General features: G+C 39.8%; 1 protein-coding gene and 1 long non-coding RNA gene across 4 annotated transcripts in view; both read right to left on the bottom strand.

Annotated features, from left to right (window-relative positions):
* LOC142181497 (uncharacterized) overlaps window positions 1–13,561 on the bottom strand; it is a 45,763-nt gene extending 32,202 nt beyond the window's left edge. Inside the window, exon 1 of the long non-coding RNA XR_012710159.1 lies at window positions 13,358–13,561. This is a non-coding gene — a long non-coding RNA (uncharacterized LOC142181497). The remainder of the gene's footprint in view (window positions 1–13,357) is intronic.
* A 386-nt stretch (window positions 13,562–13,947) lies between these two features.
* On the bottom strand, window positions 13,948–16,407 carry LOC107828929 (heavy metal-associated isoprenylated plant protein 31-like). 3 transcript variants are annotated; one of them, XM_016656326.2, is made up of 3 exons: window positions 16,150–16,403; window positions 15,998–16,076; window positions 13,948–14,359 (listed from the first exon to the last, which is right to left on the bottom strand). In XM_016656326.2, exons 1-3 carry the CDS (start codon window positions 16,153–16,155, stop codon window positions 14,028–14,030), a joined length of 417 nt encoding a protein of 138 aa, XP_016511812.1. In that variant the 5' UTR covers window positions 16,156–16,403; the 3' UTR covers window positions 13,948–14,027. The 3 variants fall into 3 exon arrangements, with proteins under 3 accessions (XP_016511812.1, XP_075111436.1, XP_016511811.1); XM_075255335.1 differs by having other exon boundaries at window positions 13,954–14,359; window positions 16,154–16,407; XM_016656325.2 differs by lacking the exon at window positions 16,150–16,403 and having other exon boundaries at window positions 13,954–14,359; window positions 15,998–16,085.
* Window positions 16,408–17,052: the final 645 nt, after the last annotated feature.

Raw genomic sequence — 17,052 nt, 5'->3', positions numbered from 1 at the left:
TTGCTTGAGCTAATTTGCCTACCTGTTTGGTTTCAAGAGAGTCAATTGGGCAAAATCACTCTCTCTACCGAGAGGTGTGAGAGTGGGTAAAATTGTGCAATGGTTATAGCATAAGCCCTAATTATGCCAATCGAATTTTAGTAACTTCTACCCGTCAATTAGCCACCTAGGTAATGTCACGACCCTAGTGCCCTTATGCCCATTAGATACAACTTAACAATTATCTCATAGCGTAATCTAATTTCAATTAATAGCTTGGTAATAGTAGTTTATAATCTAAAAACCCAAAAATGTATGGAAGTGACATTTGGAACAAATACGCACTTCTAGTCTAGATAGATATTCGACTCCATTCCAAGCTCCCTGTGGAAATCAATCCCGACCCTCCTATCGGGTAAAAGCTATTGCGACCCTCTCTTCCTACTTATTAGTAGTGTGGAGTTTGAAGCCACCAGCTGAGCCATACACTTCATAGCTTGAACAACTGGATGTTAGCTGCGTCATCCAAGTTGTCCACCTTGGCTTTTACCATTGCGGCTCAGTCGGCACCACAGCCAGTGCAGGTGCCCCAGTCTATTGAGGATTCACTTTAGGAGATTCTTGCCAACCAGTAAAAGATCCTCGATTCTCAGGCTGCCTTGGCTAAGGCAGTGGATTCACATGGCAAGGCCCTGAAGGAGCTTGCCAGGGAGCACAAGAAGCTGCGCAAAACACGGGCTTCCAAGGAGTCTGTGAAGGCGCTGAGGGAGGATGTTGACAAACTGAAGGCAGACCAACTGCCTTTAGACTTGTTATTTGAGGATCCAGCCCCAGCAGCAGCACCAGTAGCAGAGCCACAACAGGAGCAGACACAGAGGCTTCCAAAGAAGAAGAGGAAGCTCCCTAGTGCAGATGAGGCGATCATCCAGTTGGCGGACCCACCAGGAAGGCTCCCTCTAGTCAGCCACAGGATGTTCCTGATATTCAGCCTGTCTAGGTCCAGGCCCCAGTCCCAACAGCTGAGCAGCAGGAGACCGGGAACCAGTCTGAGGTTCCCGCGCATACAGAGGACCTAGGGACCACTGATGATCCCATGCAGATAGACACAGCATAGGGAGTTCCCATATCCTTTCCTTATACTTTTTGGTGCTTATTTATTTAGTTGGCATTGGGGACAATGCCAACTTTTATTTGAGGGGGTACGCTCTACATTTTTGGATGACTGTATATATTGTTTTATTTTATGTCTTTTTGATTTTCATCTTTGGTCTGTATATAATTTTACGTTTAGTTACTTTTATCGCACTTTTTATCTTTCATTTGGTCTGTATATAAAGTTACATTATTGTATATGTTCATCTCCATTGTATATTCAAATCCCCTATTGTACACATTCATTCTATTTTCTATTTTCGTAAAAAAAATTCGTTTTTAGTTCCTTAGATAGGCTCGTAGCTTTTTGTTTTGTTTTTGGCGCTTTCAATAAGCCTTTGGTTTTCTTAATGTCACGGTTCTTTCCAAAGGTGGAGTATTGTGTGAACCGGGTGGCTCTTCCCGATGATGGATGGCGTGACAACCTTCTTAAGGGTTTGAGTCCGTTTTTGTTTCTATTTTTGGTAGCTTGTAGTTAAGGATTCCTCAAGAAAAGCTTCACTTGGGCCTAACACAGTTGCCTTTAATCCCATGGTCAAAAACAAGTCGTTGTGTTTAAGATGGTGAAAGTCATGACCTTGAGACTGTTGTGTTGACCAAACAATCATCATGTGGTCTTTCGGGACCATTGTGTGCTCAAATCATGTCTAAGGTTGTTGTGGGTCCCCAACTCTATGTCTTTAACAATCCTTTATCTTGTGTGGTGAGAAATTGAATTGTGAGTCCAAGTTCCGAGCCAATGGTCTAGAACTTGCCCTGAATGTCTGTTGAGGCGAAATCTTAAGTGAAATTTGGCTTGAGAAGTGATTATAAGCTCTCCTTGATCCAAATGATAGTTGAACAATTCCATAGCCCACCAATGATATACTCCCTAGTTAACTCTTTTGAGCCTTAAACCCTTTTCTTTCAAGAATCAATACTATCAGCCTATATCCATTCTAAAATATACCCTCTTTCGGCACCTGATCTTCCCTTGAGCAATGGAAAAAGTATAAGTTTTGGGGGAGAGAGGAGAGAAGGAACAAGTGGTAAAAGGTACTAAAGCAAAGAAAAGGAAGGCAATGAAAAATAAAAGAAAAGAAAAGAAAAAGACAAAAAGAAAGCCCAATGTGAAAAAGAATAAAAAGGGATTCAAGAAAAAAAACAAAAGATAAAAAGGTGTGGAAAAAGTTGAAAAAGGAGAAACGCTTTGAAGTGCAATAAAAAGAGTGACATTACGTCTCTCTAACCCCTTAAAAAGAAGTGAGACACTCAAAGAGTCAAGAGAATTGTGTCAAATGAATCAAAAGAAGTGCTAAGGGAAGATGGAACCCATTTAGACCAAACTTTTCCTACCCTGAACCAAAAGCCTTCACATTGACTCCTCAAAAGCCCTATATAATCTTGAGTTGAAGGACGCTTACATTAGTGGATACTTACATGAGGGGCAAGCATATGGTACTTAGAGCCGGACTAGTGACTTTTTGTTGATAGAGATTAGTGAATTCTCATTAACCTCGGTTTGTGTGCTAATACTCTAAAAGGTGAGGTTTGCTTAGGGAGAGTTGAGGATGTATGAGTTTGGGTTCCACAATGGCCAAAGTGAATGGAGAGAGTTCTTTGATGTAATGAGTCAACTCTTGATTCTCTTGTGTCACACTTGATCCATAGTTTTTCAAAGTTTAAATATTGTTAATGATTCATTCGTATTGAGGGCAGTTGTTAGTCCCAATTGATGCTTGTTGAGGTTATTTTAGGATAGTTGGAAATACTTGGATTTTCCTTTAGGGGGTGAGTCTTATTTTGTTTGCTTGAGGACAAGCAAAGGCTTAAGTTTGGGGGAGTTGATAAGTAGAGATTTTAACGAGTTTTATGCTCCTTCTTGCTTATACTTTGATTATAAATCGTTACAAAATAGTCCCAAAAGGCTCATAAGTTGTGCTTGATTGCAGGTTTGATCGACAAAGTGACGAAATGTCAAAGATCGGCTCAAACGGAGTGAAACCTACTCAAGTATTAAAGACAAAGTAAACTGAGGGCAAACAAGCATAGTGCGGACCGCACAAAATAGAATGCGGCCGCACTAGGTGATTCAGAGAGATGACAAGATCAGGCTTCAAGCAACGCGGCCGCAGTCCACACTGCGCGGCCCGCGGTGAAAGTTCTACGGTCGCACTGCCTTTTTGTGCGGTCCGCGGAAGAGATATTCCGAGAGATGGAAAATGCTAACGTGGTCCGCGGTCATTGTTGTGCGGGCTGCGACAGCTGCCTCCGCGGCCGCGATCCATTTTACGCGATCTGCGGAGCCCAAGGAAGAGAACCCAGAATTAAAGTCCAAGAGCCTAGCGTGGCCACAGTCCATTTTACGCGGCCCGCGCTGACCCCACAGGGGTATTTTTGTCTAGTTTTTCCAGCCTAGTATAAATAGAACAATATATCATTTTTAGGTTATCAGATATATCTAGAACTTAGTTGCGCTCGTGGGAACTTCATCTGTAGCCATTTTTGGCATCTTAGCTTCAAGTTAATGATATATTCTTGTATTTTCATTTAGCATTTAATTAATATGCCTTGTTCTTCATCTATTTCTCTATTTTCTTCTTCAAGCATGAGTACCTAAACTCATTAGCTAGGGTTGTGGCTCAACCCTAGTGTGGGTAATTGATGGGTGTTGCCATCTATTGGTAGATTGACTATGGGTATTTGTTATTTGGGTCAATTTTATGGTTTAATCTATGAATTGGTGGTTGCAAACACTGGTTTGTGCTAAGTTGACTTGGCTCTTCTTGAGAAAGAAAGCCCAAGTCTCCAAAATTGACCCAACAAGGAATTGAGATGGACTCAAGAGAATTGATAGTCCCAATTAAAGGGTTGAACCTCGAGAGAGTAATTACCCCACTTGAACCCTAGTTGCTTGAGCTAATTTGCCTACCCGTTTGGTCTCGAGAGAGTCAATTGGGAAAAATCATTCTCTCTACCGAGAGGTGTGAGAGTGGGTAAAATTGTGCAACGGTTATAGCATAAGCCCCAATTATGTCAATCGAACTTTAGTAACTTATACCCGTCAATTAGCCACCTAGGTAATGTCACGACCCTATTGCCCTTCTTCTCATTAGATACAACTTAACAATTATCTCGTAGCATAATCTAGTTTCAATTAAGCTTGGTAATAGTAGTTTATAATCTAAAAATCCAAAAAATGTATGGAAGTGACATTTGGAACAATTACACAACTCTAGTCTAGATAGATACTCGACTCCATTCCTAGCTCCCTATGGAAATCGATCCCGACCCTCATATCGGGTAAAAGCTATTGCGACCCTCTCTTCCTACTTTTTAGTAGTGTGGAGTTTGAAGCGATCAGTTCCCATGCTAGTTTTGGTTCTTTTGAAGGGGTCTTGGTCGAATAGGCCTGAGTCGTTCAGTATCCCTGGTTTCGCTTATGGTAATCACGATGTTTGGTATAGCAATGTTGAAATCGTACTCTACTGGGCAGGGTTCCTCTACCGGTTGTGCCTCGTCAGATCTGGTTCCACTGAAGGTTCCTCGAGGATGTTGCCCTCGAGCTTTTTCCCTACCGTTGCGAGGTAGGTTGCATCTTGTGGCGTTCCTCCCATCTGCGGCGCATAGATAGTACCTCCATCTATTTGGCATTAGTTTCTTTGTCAGGAGCCTGCTTAGGTACACCAAGCCCGTAGAGGTTCCCGGACAGTTGGCCACGGCCCTGATTTGTGACCGGTTCCAGGTACGAGCATCCGACTAGATCTCGGCCGGGTATCTGATCAAGATTTGTTTGAAATGACCTGGAGTCGTCGGGCATGCTTCATTTAAACTTCGGGAAAAGGCCTGTGTTGCCCAATCATCCGAAAGCGGGAGCGATCTCATTCGTCCTATCAGGGAATGAGACGCGACTTCCTGTGGTATTTCATTCTCTCTTCGTTCGGCCTCAGATGTGTCAAGCTCTTCCGTTACTGCTTTAATGGCATCGGCATGTGCTTCTACGGAGGAATCTGCTAGTATGGTAAGCGAGTTTGTGAGGTTAGGCGCTAGGCTGCGGTGCCACATCACGGTTTCTTTCGAGAGTGTTTCCCCGAACTTCTTCATCGAGACGGGCTTGAACTCATCATCTTAAAGGTCGCTGCCTTTTTCCGCGCACGTGTAAGCGGTGGTACGCTCGTCGGGGTCCGAAGTCCTGTCATACCTTGGGAGCTCCGGCGTTTCGGATTTTCGTGAAGCGGGTTCCGGGACCGCTTCCCCGGGGGACAACTGTTGCATGAACCTCCACGAACCTGACTCGATCCTCTTAGAGAGATTCCCAAGCATCTTTGCTATGGCGGGGTCTGTTATCGATCCGTTGTTGCTTAATCTTTTGGGCACTCATTCAGTGTAGGGAGCTATTTCCGGCGGTATTGTGCTGGGAGTCTTACGATGGCTCTGCAACTGAGCGATAGCCAACTACTGTGCCTGCAACATTTCAAAAATATCGTGAAGGATAACTTCATGTTCTTCCCGGGCCGAGGTTTTTTGAGCTTCCTATCGGTCGTTGTGCCGTATGCTTTTGTCGGTGTGAGAAGTTTTGTTGACTTGTTGTGCGTACTGTGAATCCGCGTCCGCTAGAATCAGTCCGGACGCGTTATCAAGATTCTGTAGTGGTGCTCCAGCGGCCAGGACAGCCACGTCATTTTCCTTGTGGTTTTCGAGGTCATCGTTCTCGACTCCGTTCACCGAGCCAGACATTTTGACCTGAACTCAAAGGATCTTGGACAAACAAAAGTGTGAAAGATAATGTGCGTTTGTGCAATGAAACCAACAAGAAAATAATCACTATTATTTTTAGCCCCACGGTGGGCGCCAAACTATTTACCGCAAAAATAGTAACAACAATTAAATTTGTAAATAGGATTCTAAAAAATACATGATCTATTCCCGAGCTAGTTGTTAGAGCAGTTGATGCTAATAATATGGAGTTTAATGATGAAATGCAAGCTAAAACGAGATAGTAATCGAACCGAGGGGCCTGCTGCTCGGGTATAGGTCTGATCGATGGGGGACCTCGGGATTGACGTCAGGGTCAAGTTCGAGCTATCGGGGATAGTTGGGAATGGGATAAAAACTGAGGATATAATTAAGCAAGGCTCTTTACGGCCAAAAATAAGCTATATAATGAAGAACAAGTAAGAGAACGATGAATATAAAGGTGGCCTCGGGCCAGTGAGAACAAGTAATTTAGAAAGAAAAGAGAGAGAGAGAGATATTATAGCACTTGTGGAGAAAATGGAGCAACATCAGCCCTTTACAAAGTGGCATGGATTCCCCTTATATAAGAGAGGGAATACCATATAGTACAAAGTGTATTGAATGTAAAGACATGGGGATGGGACGGCTAGGCATAGTACTGGTGTCTATTGACTCTAGTTGCTTGCCTCGAGAATCCCCCGTCTTTGGAACCTTCATTGGGTCGCGGACAGATTCCTTATCCTCAGAATCTCTGCAGGGTCGCGGACGATCCTCGAGGGAGGGAGCTCGATCGTAATCCTACAGCCTCAGATGCTGAAATGACTTCTCGAATGTACCTTAATGGCGGGAAATAGACCCCCCTAATTTTACCGCATACATAAATCTTTTGTTCTCAACTTTCTTACTTGCATATCCAGAATTTCTATAGGTACCTCTTTAAAAGCAAGCCTTCTTTAATTTCTATGGTATCGGCAGGTATTATATGAGACTCATCATGAATGTACTTTCTAAGCAAAGACACATGAAAGACAGGATGAACAAAGGACAACTCAATGGGTAGCGCTAGCTCATAAGCCATGTTTCCTTTCTTTTCTAGAATTTCATAAGGTCCGATAAATCTAGGGCTAAGTTTCCCTTTCTTACCAAACCTCATAACTCCTTTCATTGGTGAAACTTTCAAAAACACCTTGTCACCAACCATGAACTCTAAGTCACGATGCCTCTTGTCAGAATAGGATTTCTGACGACTCTGAGCCGCATTTAGTCTTTCCCTAATCTTTTCTAAAATGCCTGCCAAAAATGCATTGTGAACTGAGGGCCTCTGTCACATATGATTAAAATAGGAGTACCATGCAATCAGACTATTTCTTTGATGTACAACTGCGCATACTGCTATGCGAAATCTGTCGTCTTTACTGGTAGGAAAAGCGCGGACTTTGTTAGTCAGTCTACAATAACCCAAATTGAATCATATTTACGGTACATGCGAGGTAGATCTACCACGAAATCCATATTAATCATATCCCACTTCCATTGTGGTATCTCTATATCTTGAGCTAGGCCACCAGGCCTCTGATGCTTGGCTTTGACTTGCTGGCAATTTAAACATTTAGCCACATGATCTGCTACTTGTTTCTTCATGCCTTTCCACTAATACAACTCTTTCAAATCTAGATATATTTTGGTAGCACCTAGGTGGATAGAGTACCTCGAACTGTGAACTTCCTCCATTATGGCCTTCGTAAGACCATCTACATCAAGCACACATAACCGATCATTCAACTTCAAAAGTCTATCACTTCCTAGAGTGAAAGCAGTGATTTCTTTGTTTCTGTCTCCTTCTTTTAATGTCACTAAGTACAGATCTTCGTCTTGCTTAGCCTTAACATGCGCAACAAGGGAGGATTGCGCTAAGGCATAAGTAGTTATACCTCCTTCTTCGGTCTCATCTAATCTAATTCCATCATTTGCTAGTTTTTGAATTTCTCAACCCAAAGATCGCCTTTGTACTGCAAGATGGGCCAAGACACCTATTGACTTCCTACTAAGTACATCTGGTACAATATTAGTTTTGCTCGAGTGATAAAGAGTATTGATGTCATAATCTTTTAGTAGCTCGAGCCACCTTCTTTGTCTCAAATTTAATTCTTTTTGCTTGAAAATGTACTGGAGGCTTTTGTGATCTATAAACACTTCAGAATGCTTGCCATAAAGGTAGTATCGCCATATTTTTAATGAAAACACCACTGCTGCAAGATCCAAGTCGTGTGTGGGGTAGTTCTTTTCATAATTCTTTAACTGCCTGGAAGCATAAGCAATAACTTTTCCATTTTGCATAAGAAGACAACCAAGGCCCACTCTGGAGGCATCACAATACACTTGAACCCACCCGAACCTGTCGGCAAGGTTAACACAGGTGTAGTGGTCAACCTCTTCTTTAACTCTTGAAAACTCTGCTCACAAGCGTCTGACCATTGGAACTTAAGTGATTTCTGAGTCAACTTAGTTAATGGAGCTGCAAGTGAGGAAAACCCCTCTACAAACCTTCTATAGTAGCCAGCTAACCCCAAGAAACTCCTAATTTCGGTTGGCGTTGTCGGCCTAGGCCAGTTCTTGACTGCTTCTATCTTTTGAGGGTCTACTTTTATTCCTTCTTTAGATACCACGTGGCCTAAGAATGCCACTGACTGCAACCAGAACGCACATTTTGAAAACTTGGCATAAAGCTCATTTTCCTTCAAGGTCTGCAAGGATATTCTGAGGTGTTCTGCATGATCTTCCTTGCTCGTAGAATACACCAAAATATCATCTATAAACACAATAATAAAGGTATCCAGGAATGTCTTGAAAACTCTATTCATGAGGTCCATGAATGCAACTGAAGCATTAGTCAACCCGAAGGACATCACTAGAAATTCATAGTGCCCGTAGCGAGTGCGAAAGGCTATTTTAGATATATCTTCTTCTTTGATTCTCAACTGATGGTACCCCGATCTCAAGTCTATTTTTGAAAAGTACTTTGCACCTTGAAGTTGATCAAATAAATCATCAATTCTTGGCAGTGAGTACTTGTTCTTAATGGTAACTTTATTCAACTGCCGATAGTCGATGCACATTCTGAGAGACCCATCTTTCTTCTTGATAAACAGGACTGGGGCACCCCACGGTGAAACACTCGACCTGATGAATCCCTTGTCAAGAAGGTTTTTCAACTGTTCTCTTAACTCATTAAGTTCCGCTGGAGCCATCCTATAAGGAGGTAATATGGGTTGAGTGCCTGGCATAAGATCAATGCCAAAGTCTATGATTCTTTTAGGAGGAAGTCCGGGAAGGTCATCTGGTAAAACTTCTGGAAATTCTCTAACAACTGGAACAGATTGAAGAGCTGGTGGTTCTGATTCTGGATTAATAACGTGAGCCAAATAGGCGAGACACCCCTTACCGATCATTCGTTGTGCCTTAAAGTAAGAAATAAACTTACCTACAAGCGATGCTGAACTACCCTTCCATCTAAGACTTCTTCATTTGGAAATTGGAACCTGACTATCTTGGCATGACAATCTAACATGGCATAGCAGGAAGATAACCAATCCATACCCATGATCACATCGAAATCTACCATTTCTAATTCTATGAGATCGGCCTTGGTGTTGCGACCTTGGACTGAAACTATACAACCTCTATAGACTCTTGTGACTTTCACTGACTCGCCAACTGGAGTAGATACTAGGAATGGCTCACTAAGTTGTTCAGGTTATAGCCCAAGGTTGTTTGCAAAGTATGGAGTCACATATGAAAATGTTGAACATGAATCCATTATGGCATAAGCATTATGTGAGCAGACTAAAAGTATACCTGTAATAACTTCTGTAGATGCCTCTACACTCTGACGATCAAGTGTAGCAAACAAATGGGGTTGTCCCCCTCCTTGAGTAACTCGATCTGCACTTATGCCTGACCCATGCCCGGTCTGATTATGAGAACCACGAGCCTGAAGTGGTGCAACTGCAATAGCTGAGGAACTAGAAGGACGAGTTGATCCACCACTGAAATTACGTCGCAACTTTGGGTAGTTAGCCTTTATATGACCAATGTCTCCACAATGATAGCAACCATAAAACCCCGAGCTTGCACTGACCTGAATGTTGCCGCTTACATGTTCCACAAAGACCTTGTTGGTGTGACTGTTGCTCAACGTGATCTGGCTATGTGAGGATGGTGTCCTAAAATTTTGATTCTGGCGAGACTTATTTCCATAACTCTGAGTACGTCTGAAGGAAGACCCACCACCTGACTGATGACTGGACTGAGCTAGTGCTAATAACTCCTTATTAGAGGAATCCCTTCTACCTCCGCTGGATGTACCATTAAACCTGCCCGATGTTCGGGCTTTCTTGCTATGCTCTTTTTCTTCTGTCCTTTGTTGTTTGTCTTTTTCTAAGTGCTTGGCGAATCCCACAACATAGGAGAAAGCTGTTATTCCTACCGCTACAGCTGATGTCGTATCCTTAATGTGGTAATCCAAACCGCCAACAAACCTGCGAATCTTTGTTTTTTCTGTCTTAACCATGAGGATCATGATTAGCTAACCTTATGAATTCCATGTAGTACTCTTGCACACTTTTATTCATTTGCTTGAGTTGTTCGAACTCTGTAGCCTTAGCTTCCCTATCCTCTTCTGGGATAAAGTTAGCCATGAAGGCCTCTTCAAAATTCTTCCCAAGTAGGTGGAACATCATCTTCATCTCTTTCCTTTTCCCATATCTCAAACCAAGTGCCAGCCACATCTCTAAGCTGGTAAGCAGCCAGCTCCACAACTTCATCATCAAATGCTTTCATCACTCGGAGGGCTTTCTTGACACCTTACAGCCACAACATTGGATCTTCATCAACTATAGAACCATGGAACACTAGAGGATTCAACTTCAAAAATTCAATCACTCTTGAGGACTCGAAATTGTTCTGTCTATTTGATTGAGGTGGAATCTCATCTCTTCTCTCGTTCTGGTTGGCCATGAAGGCTTTAAACATCTCCATAGCGCTGTTGACTGCATTAAACATCTGCCCCACCTCTGGGGATATAGTTGTCTGAGTCGGAGCTACTGTTGGGGGAGGCACTGGATCCTGAGGTACTTGCTCATCATTATCCACCCCTTCTTCACGTTCAACTCGGGGTACTTGGACCCTTTTTGCCGATCTACCCTTCTTTTTCTGAGTTAAAGCCTTCTTAGTTCTACCTTGAGCCACAATGGTAGCAATAGTTTCTTGAGCAGCATCCTGAGTGTCGGTGTCAGAGTTCCGAGTACGAGCCATTTATGCGAGTTTTGGAAAAACGAATATATTAGATAATTTTTTATAGGTAGGATCTACTGCACGATCTAAAGTATGAAAAAATGAGATTTTTCCTAAATGCTTGTAGCCTCCTGTTTATAGGTATGGCGCGCTTCATACCCATAAACAAGACTCTACTAACACGGCTTCATAGACCCTTAGGACTTCATAAACCTGAGGCTTTGATACCAAGTTTGTCACGACACATTTTCTAAACAAGTCGGGACCGGCACTCGATCACTAAACATGACCGAGCGAACCATCTCTACTTATCAAATCTATTATAACTCCAAACTTTATATGCAACAAGGCAATACTCTACTCAAATACTTTTGATTAATTTAAATATTTAAATAAATCAACTCCAAAACTTTATTCATAGTAACTACTGAGTTACTGTCAATTTATTATCAAAAATATCCGAATCTTAGCCCAACGACTATGTCTATGAAGCCTCTACTGATAAACTGACGCACTGCTTAGGATATGAGATTTTCTAGCCAGCTCTATAACTAAACAAAGAAATAACCAAATAAAGATAACTCTAAGGAATACTCCACGAACAAAAGCGGAGCTCATCAATAGTAGTGGAAGAGAAGGAAGTCCTAACCAGTAGCCTGCTCGCCTGCAAAACCGGTTCCTACGTTGTACCGCAGGCCAACGTAGGTTCCCAAAAGAGAACGTCAGTACCATACATTGTACTCAGTGAGTCTCAACAACAGGGGGCGGAACTTTAATAACATATACATTACGAGCAAATGTTCTAAATGCATGTAAAACATTAAGCTTATAAGAATAATTCTAAAATAATTGCATAATAGCAGTTTGTGAATATTCTAAAAGAAATTCTTTTCTTTTTATTTCTTATAAAAAAATACTTCACTTTATACATTGGGAGTTCCAACTATCCTGACCTGTTTCTATCTTAGTCATCGTGTGATCGGCATGGGTTCGATCCCAACCTGATTGAATAGGCTCAATCCACGAGGTGTCACTCACTTCATGGTTCTCAGAACTCATGCATCATACCTTAGCTTAGCTAAGAAAATTCTCAGCAACGAGACCCTCGGCTCGCGTGCTCCCTACTTTGGCATAAGTAGTTTCAGGAAGTCAACGTCTTGGTCAGGACCCTCGGCCTGGACGATGACCCCTTCTCAGAATAAAGAATACTTCCAAAAATCTTTTCTTTCTAAAGCTTCTTCTTGTGACTTTTCAAGTCTAAATCTTTTCTGGAACATCCAATACATACTCTTACTAGTATCCTTAAATGTAGAGCTTTTTAATTGATGCACACTTGTCTATACAATTTGTATATTATGTTTATGCATATAATACCCACAGATACATGTAATGTTGTGCTTATATTATTAAGCAATAGTATTACTTGTTATATTTTGTGTTTTCCACTAGTTAAAGATAATAGAAAAGAGTGGCGATGATAGTATAATAGTGCATTATTTACAACTGTTTCAATTAAATGGAATTTTAGCACATGTTGTAATCTGTTATAGTATTAGTTTCCATCTCATTTGATAAGTGGACTTTCATCATCAATTCTTTTTCTTCTACTCAACTATATTATTGAGAAATACTTCTGTAATGATCTCCACTTCAAGTACATCGATTAATGGCTGATTTAGGTCATAGGTATCCAAGTTTGACATCCTTAAATACTAATTTTCTAATAACCAGACCATTGCTTATTCCAAATAGTAGTATAAACTTATCTGGTTTAAAGCTCGGACTTAGATGAAATAAACATCTAAAAAAATTTCTAAAGATTCTTGCTTCTTCATAAATTTTCAACATGAAAATAGCATATAAGAATAATACAAAAATCTGAAAATTTATGCACATATATCATAATAAATTATCTAAACTTTTGCTAGAACAATTCTATGTTAATAAGTACTCATTCGCTCCAATTAAGTAAATATAAGCTCTTTTAAGCAATTCATCAAACACCTTGTATGTGTGTTTTTGTGAGTTAAACCACTTTAAAAAAGGGTTATATCAACTCATCTCAATACTTCTCGAGTTAATACGTAGGCCCCAGTCCAATTGACGTCAGCCAAACAATCGATTCTACAACAACCAGTGCATTTTAATCAATTTTAAAATTTCATACCTAAACATGGAATTTACTATTGATATAGAGGAAATATGAAATTTTACATACCTGTGTTCAAGAACTAATTATTTGTAAGGAAGCCTAGAATTTTCGTGTTGTCTACGTGAAGTAGTTCGCTGGATTTGCTGCCTCTATATGGTTCTGTTTGCAAGAAGGAACAGAAGGCTTTCTCTGTTTTTTTTCGTACCAAGGATTTCAATCATTTTTGGGTTCCAACAGCCCTTTATGAGCTTTTCGATTTGGTCCCCTATTTTCTTGTTTTATTGCTTCTTTTTTTTTGGTTTGTTTTGTTTTCACTTAACTAATAATTAATGATACCCACCTTTAATAATTAAAAATATTAAATTATTAATATTCCTCTAATTGTATATCCAATTATTTATAAATTGAAAAGTAACTCAAAAATCAATCACAGGGGTTTAAATCCGTAATAGAAGTATATTTTTAAGATAAAAAATAAAAGTTCTATATTTAGCGTATCTTGAAACTTTTATAAATTTGAGGAGGGTTACAAATTTGATTTGCTATGCCGACTTCCATGTTGAGCGCAATTACATAAAAAGAGAAAAGGAAAACATTTTTATGTCAGAGAAACTTTTGTTAATCATGCCAAACAGTTCAACTTTCTACTGCTGTAGGTATACAAGTTACAGAGGGAAAATACAAAAATTTAGGAGATGTAGCTCCAAATTAAATCCGAAAGGCATGAAGATTAACCTCACATGATAGTGCATGCATGTGGGTTGTCATCGCTGAAAAGAGAAGCAACAGCTTCATCTGAAGCCACGGCAACTGAATAAACTGCAGGAGTGTGGAAGAAAGTATGTACACTTGGTGCTGCAACATTTCGAGATGTGTCGTAGTAATGGCTGATGATGTGATTTGGGTATTGATAAAATGAAGTAAAATGTGAGTACCCAACTGGATAGGGCCATGGCTCTGCTGCTTTCCCTGCTCGCTTTATTGCCTTTAGCACCTTCTTCTCTTCCAATCCGTAGCCTCTAACTGTAACTTTCTGCGTCTCCATATCAATGTCTATATCGTCTACTCCTGAAATTTCATCTCAAGAAATAAGAAAAATATACACGATGATGTTTTTGTGTAATAGCTGTCCCTTCAAATTAAAGTGCCGTACAGCCAGCTTATGCATATCATGACAATTTGACCATACACGTGTTTATTACGACCAACACAAATACTGAATAACTCTACCTATGAAAGCTTAAGCAAATCGAAAGAAATAATCACCTAGTGTCTTTTTTTTTTTGTTTCTATATGGATTTGTTCAAATTATGTATTCAACATAAAGTCAATTATGTGGGAAATCTCTCATAGGCATGTGATATGTACTAATCCTGTCATGTTTTCATTTAATTTGAAACTACCATGCTTATTGGACTTGACATAGTTGTTGGCCCCGTTTGCTTTTCAATGTAATCCAGTTTGGTGTTGTGTATGATTTATTATTCTTTGGTTGTTGCGACCTTTTTCAGTCTTTCTCCTTGACCACATATCTATGTAAAAAAGTGCAACTATATGTGTTTGGCCACACTAGGACTAAAGATATAGAGTATAAAGTTAATGGAGTGAGATACAACCGCAATTGTTGGATAATTCTCGTTTTATCCCATGATGATATGTGGGAAAGAATCCAATGACAAGGCAGTCCATACTTCCTTGCTAAAGGAGACATTCCAAACCTGTACTATCAAAACCTTAATATCATTCTAGTAATGAAATTTTGTTTTCTTTTTCTTTTCATACTAACATTTTGCTATGGTACGGAAATCATGAGGCATGGGGGCAATACTAAGGGAAGCCTGATCAGTATCTAGGAAATAAGACTGCAGCATCATTTGGAACTCCAAACATTCAAAACAAGGTTAAACGCGCAGCTAAATGGCTGCAATTTCTCTGTACATTCTTTGATGTCAGTTCAAATCTCACCAAAGGTTTTTTCTTTTCTTGTTATTTAAGGTCGCTCTTCTTCCAAAAGTATGAAAAAACAAAAGAAAAAAAAAGAACGAAAAAATTCCAAAATTAATTCACCCAAAGAACAGGGGTCACGGGTCAACTTCAAGAGTCGCGATTGAGAAGAGACGGCCCTGCTACTCTTCAGTCAACACTATCTATTCCACCATAGCAATTTTTATTTTTGTTTCTAATAAATAATTCTACTGATTGTGTATAACAGTTAGAAAGTAGGAAACATTTTCTTTGAGATATCAATATTATTATTCTTTTGTTAATTTGTACCTAGAACCAACTTAATCTTATCCATATATATACAATTTAATTTCACAATATTCATGTACGTGAAGAAATTCTCCTTTTTCTAATTATTAGTATTCATACTTGTACAGCTTTTCTTCCCCTTCTACGAAGAAGGACACTTCAATAATCCTTACCGCTCAATTTTACTATAAGGAAGGAACAACGATTTCTCTCTATTGAGTGTGCCAACAAATTAAAGTCTTAGTAGCTAAAAACATTAAGAGTCTACATATAAGGTGTATGGATTACTTAATGGTGTGATAACTTTTGGGAAAGCCTGTGTTGGCTCGGTCCAAAGCAGACAATACCAGTAAGAATATCTTTAAGTTAGTTTAGCCCAACACTCTATTCCATTTACAGATATATATAGAAAGAGAAGTCGCCATTGTCATGTTAGTGAGCATTGTGACTGACCTTTGAGCTTGAAAAGGGCTTTTCTAAGCTTGTTAGCACATCCTTCACAATCCAAGTTTGGAACTCTTACCTCCACCATCTGCAACATAATATTATTCCATTCACATTCTCATTCCAAAAATTATACATAGAACAGAGAAAGAGAGACTTACAGACATGTTGATGAAACAAAATTGTTGTTTGATTAAATTCAAGATTTTTGAGAAAGAGAGGTAGGTCTGGTCTTCAATACGAAGAAGACCTAATTATGGTCAGTCAACAGAACACTGGCTCTCCTTAAATTTGTTTCAAGTACTAGCTAGGTTCTGATGAAAGAGCTAGCTATCCCTTTTTTATTTATGTAATTTATAGTAATTGTTACAAGTCACCCAACACTAAGGTTGTATTTATGAAGCCAGAGATTCGACAGAAGTACTAATTACTGCTCCCTTCCTCATAGCATAGCATTGCTGAATGTTGCATTGGGTTTTGAAATTTGAGAGATTTCACGCGTGGACTGTGTTGGCGTGATGATCACCTTTTACCCCCCACCACCCCTATGGCCCAACCCCACAAAATACCTTTTCTCTCGCAACACACTATTCACAGAAAGATCTGAATTTGCTACAGCTTTATTTTCTATATAAAGTTATCGCGACAAAGATACTATATATTTCATGTTGTAAATTACGTTGACATATCGACCACCTCTAGCTAGTGCCAAATATGTTGTTGCATGCTTCCATGCAATTCTTGTACCAGAAATCCTGAACTAGTTCTTCTCTTTCCTTACCATGTTAGAATTATATGCATACAATCAAAGGTGTTGCCTAACCGTTAATGAAATCAGTGAAATCATATGAGTCCAAGATTCAAATTCAATGAGAGACAAAAAATTTCTAACTTGTGTAAGCTTTATTGGGCATCTCTCAGGTACATTGCATGTACTGGGAGGCAATATATACAGTCAGATTTCTCTATAACAATATCGCTATATAACAACTATTTACTATAAAAGTCAAGACATTTATGGAACTAATTTTTATGTTATATTATAATATATGTTCTCTATAACA

The sequence above is a fragment of the Nicotiana tabacum genome, chromosome 6 (genome assembly GCF_000715075.1).
Source record: "Nicotiana tabacum cultivar K326 chromosome 6, ASM71507v2, whole genome shotgun sequence".
NCBI lineage: Eukaryota > Viridiplantae > Streptophyta > Magnoliopsida > Solanales > Solanaceae > Nicotiana > Nicotiana tabacum.
Note: the sequence above shows the minus strand (reverse complement) of the source record. Positions and strands in the feature narration are given on the sequence as shown.